General features: G+C 44.2%; 1 protein-coding gene across 2 annotated transcripts; it reads left to right on the top strand.

The window, feature by feature from the left end:
• The first annotated feature begins 2,232 nt into the window (after nt 1-2,232).
• On the top strand, nt 2,233-6,866 carry LOC133928732 (xylan O-acetyltransferase 5-like). Of its 2 annotated transcripts, XM_062375194.1 has the most exons (6): nt 2,235-2,733; nt 2,824-3,212; nt 5,048-5,219; nt 5,488-5,687; nt 5,834-5,995; nt 6,175-6,866. In XM_062375194.1, the coding sequence occupies exons 1-6, from the start codon at nt 2,518-2,520 to the stop codon at nt 6,557-6,559; spliced, it is 1,524 nt and encodes a 507-aa protein (XP_062231178.1). In that variant the 5' UTR covers nt 2,235-2,517; the 3' UTR covers nt 6,560-6,866. The 2 variants fall into 2 exon arrangements, with proteins under 2 accessions (XP_062231177.1, XP_062231178.1); XM_062375193.1 differs by having other exon boundaries at nt 2,233-3,212.

Raw genomic sequence — 6,866 nt, 5'->3', positions numbered from 1 at the left:
GGATCCCTGCGACAGGAGTTAATCCTCCGACAGCTACCTATTCAGGGAGGGAGCTGCCAAATCGGAGAGGCAACTCTCCGGAGGAGCCACTGGACCGGGGAAGGAGCCTAATGGAGAAGCTACCGAAATGGCGGAGGAGTCTGATTGAGGAGTTGCGGAACCGACGAAGGAGCCCGACGCAAGTGCCATCATACCAGTGAGGGAGATCGAGATGAGAGAGATAAGGACAAGAGCTACATCGGGGTGAGGGGTGAGAAGATAAGGTTGAACCTGTGCGTCTGTACATTGACTTGGAGTGCCGGTTCATTTTACCTCCGTAAAATTTTAGGTCCACCTCAAATACTTCACTGCCAGTCTTACTAACGAACCGACATTGTTGTATCAGTATCGATTTAACCCGACTTGATCATTAATTGAGCTTAGAATATTATGAACCGGCACTGATATTTTATCAGTACCAATTTGTTCCTAATCGGCACTGATAGGGTGGCACAGATGACTTATTCTATTGTAGTGTCCGTCAAGTGGCGTTCAATGCAACATTACAAAAATAGGCAAATCTGATCTTTAAGTACAACAAGATAACAGTACAAAATTGCATATGATATAGCTCTAAGAGTCACAACTCGTTCACTACTTCCAGATTTCAAGGAACAAGTTACCTGCCTGACCCATCTCAACATGTTGGTTCATGATCATTTGAAGGAAATGCGGGTCTGAATCACAGTTTCGTAACTCAAACGAGAACAACGACGAAGGGGAGGGGGTGGAGGAGGAAGCAATACCTATACAGCGAAGAGAAAAAGGACAGGCAACGACTGTGACTCTTAGCGGAGCAAATGAAGCTGCTCACTCTGTATACATGGTCATTAAGCTTGGTTTTAGTAGTGACCCCCAAAATTTCCAAAATGCTAACCAATCGTGTCATTGTAACGTATTCGGTTGCCTCCTTACCTGGCTCGCTATATCCGCCACTCCTCACATAAGATTTAAATTCATTCTTTCCCGTGATACACCACACCACACCGCACCACACCAGTGTTTCAAACAAAACAGAATACTACCTCAATTTATTTATTTATTTATTATCCTTTTGCACGGATATTAAGAAAGTTAACATACTCACTCCATTCCAAAATAAATATCGTTTTAGCCATCGATACGGTTTCTAAAATACAACTTTGACTACTATTTTTTATTGTAATATTTTGATAAAACATATTTAAAGTATATTATTATGAAATTATTTTTCGAGGCAAATTTATCCGTGTTATTTTTAAGTATCTAAACTCAATATATAAAAAATAATTTAATCAGAATTTAAAATAATTAATTACATATAATCTAAAATAATACTTATTTTGGACCAAATGAGTATGTCTGTCTTCCTATTGAAAGTGTGCTTTTTGTCACTTTAATCCCCATGATGAGTCCAATCAACAAAAGAGTCGAGTTTTGGAAAATATCGCAAATACTAAATAAGGTAGAGGTTTATAGTCATGTTTTTTCTTAGATCTTATAAGGACAAATAAAAAAGAATACTTTGTAACTGCTAAAACGATAAATAAAAAAGAACAAAAAGGAATAGCTCACATGGAGCAGTGTGCCATCTAACTGTCAAGTACACCATACGGTAAGCAAGGAATCAAGTAATTACCGTGAACTTTGGGTCATAATTGATTCTACTACTCTTAACTAGATGATGTTTAGAAAAAACATGTAGTTAACTTTTACCATCTCCATTCCCAAATAGATGGGTGTTGTTTTAAGAATTTGATTTTGTTGCTAAATAGATATTGTTTTAGATTTTAAAGATGGTGTTTTACTAAGTGTCTATATTAAAGTTTATTGGAAAGTGAAGTTTTAATTCAATGAGTGGTGTGGATTGGTCGTCATTAATTGAATATTGGAGAAATCAAGATGGGTAAACACGTTAGGTATGAAAGAATTTATTATAAATTTATTCTATATACCAGAGGATAAAACGACGTCTACAAGAGAACGGAGGTAGTATAAACTTTGATAATTAATATATATAAAAATATTAAGATTTATCAAATACAAGTAATATTAGTAGATTTACAATGAAAAATATCTTCAAATAAGATCAAATACATGTCCTATCCTACGACAAGTGAACTTCACTAAACTTTATGTGGACCCGACTTTGGCCCATAGTAACGGACTAGCTTAATTGAGCTGAGCTGAGCTGAGCTTCACAAAGCACGCAAGGCAAGGCAGATGCCCCTCCTCTCTCTCCATTCCGCATTTCCGGGCCTGACCCTACCCCACCTCCTCTCTCTACCTCGTCCTCGTCATCTTCTCCGCACCTCCCCCCTCCCTTCTTGTAGAGCCTCATAAACAAGGGTCATCAAAGAAAGGGAGGCGAACAGAGCGAAAGCAAAGCCGCCGCTGTCTGCACTCTGCAGCCGCGGAGCCAATCATACGAGGGGAGATAAAGGAGGCGAGGCCTTCATTCGATTCGATCGATCCGTGTGGAGCAGCCAGCCGGAGGCGATGCGGATCCCGCGGCGGAAGGGCGGGGCGGGGCCGCTGGCGGTGGGGGCGCCCAGCCTCCGAGTGCAGGTGGCCGCGGTGTTCGCGCTCGCGGTCCTGCTGGGGGTCTCCGTGCTCTACGACAGCGCGCACATCGCCGCCTCGCTGCGCCGCCACGGCGGCGGGGGCCCACGAGCGTACGCCAAGCCCTCCGGCGGCGCCTCCACCACCACAAGGGTCAGCAGCTACTGCGGCGGCGCTTACTTCTCGGTTGGTCGGCTGCTACCTAACACACTATCTAATCCTCGTGGTGGGTTCTCCGTGCAGGAGGAGGCGAGCGCGCGCGCGCCGCCGGCGCAGGGAGCGGAATCAGCGGCGGCGGAGGGCACAGATCGGGCCGACCCGCCCCCGCACCAGCAGCAGCGCCAGGAGGAGGAGGAGGAGGCCATGGCGAAGCCTGGAGCTGCGGCGGGGAGCTCGCAGCAGGAGGCGGCGTTGCTCGAGGGGGTGGTGGAGGGAGGGGGTCGCGGCGGGGAGGATCCGGGGACGTGCGACCTGTACAGGGGCCGGTGGGTGTACGACGAGGCCCGCGCGCCGCTGTACAAGGAGTCCGGCTGCGAGTTCCTCACGGAGCAGGTCACCTGCATGCGCAACGGCCGCCGTGACGACGACTACCAGAAGTGGCGGTGGCAGCCCGACGGCTGCGACCTCCCCAGGTGCGCCCGCCCGCCCGCCCGCCCGCCCGCCGCCTTTGCCTTGCTTCCTTGCTAGCTTGACACTGCATTCCATTTCTCCTTGCCTTTCTCCAGATACGGTATACGTATCTCTATACGTATATACGGCTGGCGCCCGCCGGTGTGGGTAGTTGCGCGCGCGCTTTCGCGGACTGGGAAAGCGGGTGTGTACGCGTGGGCGGCTGCTTGCGGCCAGATCGATCAGCTGTTGCGCTTTCTTTTCTTCTTTTTGTCTGGGATGGGAGCCGCGGTCAGTTGAGCGGATCGCGCCTGCATCTGGTCTCTTTATTTTCGTTTGCGCCTTCTGCTGGCGTGGTGATACGCCCAACTTGGCTGGCGGATGCGCAATTGCGTAAGTGGGGTACAAGTGTATTTTCCATTGTTGCTATCTGATTCTCATCTTGTTCTATTCCATGTCTGGCGCAGAATGCCCTAGCTACAAAATACTACGCGTACGCAGTCTAAGTATATTCACAAAAAAACATGCTCCAAGTATCTACATTCGGTGCATTGTTTGTCTTGCTTGATTTTAGCTATTTGCGAGCCCTGTTGTAACAGCTATAATTTCTTTGATGGTTCTGGAAATCTTTTTCCAATTCTTAAATAGGGGTCTGTTCTTATTGTCACCAGGCTAAAAGTTTCATCAAAGCAATGTCTGTGCAGGATCGCCCTGCATTAAGACTGCAGAGTACGTTAGGTGAAAGTTGATCCGTTGAAACCTGCACTCATTAGCTATGTTTCTTGGCAACTAAGATTTGTATATGGGGTACTTTAATTGGTTAGGTGTTATAATTGAAGAGAAAAAGAGACCGCACTCATTGACCAGCTATTGTATTTCTTGAATAGATTAATCCATTTAATGATTGATAGAGAAGTTCCGTTTGTTAGAGAAAGTTGTTGGGAGGGGGAGGTAAGTGGATTGGAATCTCAAAAACAAATGGGAGTTGTTGCATGACATGACATCTAGTCCTCGTTCTAACTACAAATAATTAGTTGCACTTCTAATTTTTCTCAGTAAACTAGTGAGTAGCCTACTTCATACTAAAACAGCAACCAAAACATGGGCTAATATAAATATTTGAGCAACATTTTTATAGATATACTCCAGAGTTTGTGACATACTCACATTGGTTATTGTTTAGGGCTTTAGGCGTTTAGCTCACATTTGTCAGCTTCGAGTACAAGTAGTCACACTTACAGCACAATTTACTAAGTTTATTTGTTTTAAAATGCACACAGCTACTGGCTGGAGCTTACTTAAAGTATTGTTTACTTAATATATTTCTGTTACACGTTTGGTAAATACATAGTATGCTATTTGGCATCATCATTTGCATGCTCTTTTGTCTAATACATGCCCCATTCACCCCCCCCCCCCCCTCTCAAGTCACATGACTAAACCTTCAAAACAGAGAGAATTTATTAGAAAGCTCTACTTCATATATTATCCACATCGATTATGACAAGTGATATCTGTTGCATGCTTGATGTTCCCCATGGTACCATGGTTGCATATTTCTAGTTGGAGTTTGTCGTGGAATTTTGATGTAAGACATCCTGGTTTGGAAGTGTGTGGAACTATCCTCGTAAATCTTATGGATGTTAAGTTCATGCAAAAGACGCTGGTGAAAAACCATAGATAGACTTGTGGCTAGCTCAATCAGAGTGTAGTGAAACTCTAACTTGAGAAATCTTGTCAAGTGGATGTTGGCCTAAGCCAAAACTACAAAGTAGACTCATATGTATCTTGTGCATACTTCGTCATGGAACTAATGGTTCCTTAGCACTAAATCGGTGTTTTGACAATTCTATTACAGGTTTGAAGCTAAGTTGCTTCTAGAGAAGCTAAGGAACAAAAGACTGATGTTTGTGGGCGATTCGCTGAATCGGAACCAGTGGGAGTCCATGGTGTGCCTGGTCCAATCAGAGGCTCCATGGGACAAAAAGTCGCTTGTCAAGAATGGTTCTCTGAATGTGTTCCGTCTTCAGGTAATTACATTTGCACATCAACTAATGGTTACTGACACTACAAAATTTATTATAGAGATTAGTGAACAAAGCAGCATTGAGAATCTAGCTAGAATCAGCTTGGTAAATTGGTATTTGTAATAAGTAATCACACTACCAGACTCATTAATTAAGAAAAAAGATAACAAGATTCAAATTCTGTTTATGTTTTTTAATGTTTTTTCTCAACCTTCACTTATGGATCTTTATGGTTAATCCTGATACGAATAATTTACATGGGATATTTCAGGAGTACAATGCAACAGTTGAGTTCTATTGGGCTCCTTTCCTAGTCGAGTCAAACTCAGATGATCCAGACATTCATAGCATCAGTGACCGCATGATCAAGCCAACATCTATTGCCAAGCATGCAGCAAACTGGGAAGGGGTGGACTATTTGATCTTCAATACCTACATTTGGTGGATGAACACACCAAACATGAAAACTTTGTGAGTAACTGTAGACATTAATCCTTCAATCCTCATGAGCAATGAAAACACTTTGCTGACCAAACCTTAGGAAATTAAGAGTAATATGGATAATCATGATATTCTGGATATGCTTGCTTAAGCTTACACAGCTACTGTGACTACAGGCGTGGTGGATCTTTTTCAAGGAAACCGGTTAAGTACGGTGAAATGGAACGTGTCGTTGCATACCGGAAGGTCCTCAAGACATGGTCTAGATGGGTAGAAGAGCACATAGATCCGAAAAGAACAACGGTCTTATTCATGAGTGTGTCACCTGTACATATGCAGTAAGCTCTCTCTCTCTCTCTGTGCAAAATTTCTCCCAACGTTTCTGTTGGCTTCAAAGTACAGGCTGCTTTGATGTTGTTTTTAGTTTTAATGCCTTCTGCTATTGTTGTGGCACAAATGAACTACTCTGAGGATTCTGGTTCTTACCACTGATGACATATGCATTGGCTTGATGCAGGAGCGAAGGTTGGGGCAGCCCTAATGCCATAAAATGCTTCTCTGAGACACAGCCGGCAATTAATTACACAAAAACATTGGAGCTGGGCACGGACTGGGATCTGTTCGCGGTGTCTCAGCGTGTGACAAAATCTATGAAGAAGGTGCCCGTGCACTTCATCAACATAACAGCATTGTCAGAGATCCGCAAGGATGCCCATACCTCTGTGCACACGCTGCGGCAGGGGAAGCTCCTGACGAAGGAGCAGAAGGCAAACCCAAGAAAGTTCGCGGACTGCATCCACTGGTGCCTCCCTGGCGTGCCAGACACATGGAATGAATTCGTTTATGGCCACATTGTGTCGAGCGCTCCGCGGCAGATGATCGAGGATCAATCTCACAGATAACAGTGAAAATGCCTATCTGAGTTCTGGTAGCTCGTTTTAGTGAGGAAAGATTTGTGATTGAGGCCATAAATTATTTTTTCTAGGTCTAGAAGTCTATGCTGTTGGTTCACCTAGCATTTGTTGGAAGGTAGGATCACACTATAGCAAAAACGTAGCTATGACAGCCAAGGTCACCTGAGTAGCGTTATCACACTATCTGAATGTGGTTGTTTGAGGGGAAATGCTACTGTGCTTCTCATCTGAAAACGGATCGTATCTCGCTGACACATGTATATAAGTTCATCAATTTCCTTCATGAGATTGTTTA

The sequence above is a fragment of the Phragmites australis genome, chromosome 9 (assembly GCF_958298935.1).
Source record: "Phragmites australis chromosome 9, lpPhrAust1.1, whole genome shotgun sequence".
In the NCBI taxonomy this organism is placed as follows: Eukaryota; Viridiplantae; Streptophyta; class Magnoliopsida; order Poales; family Poaceae; genus Phragmites; species Phragmites australis.
This window is presented reverse-complemented; position numbering and strand designations above follow the sequence as displayed.

Bases quoted from the DNA above. Each gene is read 5' to 3' on its own strand.
- LOC133928732 (XM_062375193.1), top strand. From the start codon at position 2,518: ATGCGGATCCCGCGGCGGAAGGGCGGGGCGGGGCCGCTGGCGGTGGGG. The intron at 5,688-5,833 runs GTGAGTAACTGT...CTGTGACTACAG, and splicing joins ACACCAAACATGAAAACTTT to GCGTGGTGGATCTTTTTCAA. The intron at 5,996-6,174 runs GTAAGCTCTCTC...GGCTTGATGCAG, and splicing joins GTGTCACCTGTACATATGCA to GAGCGAAGGTTGGGGCAGCC.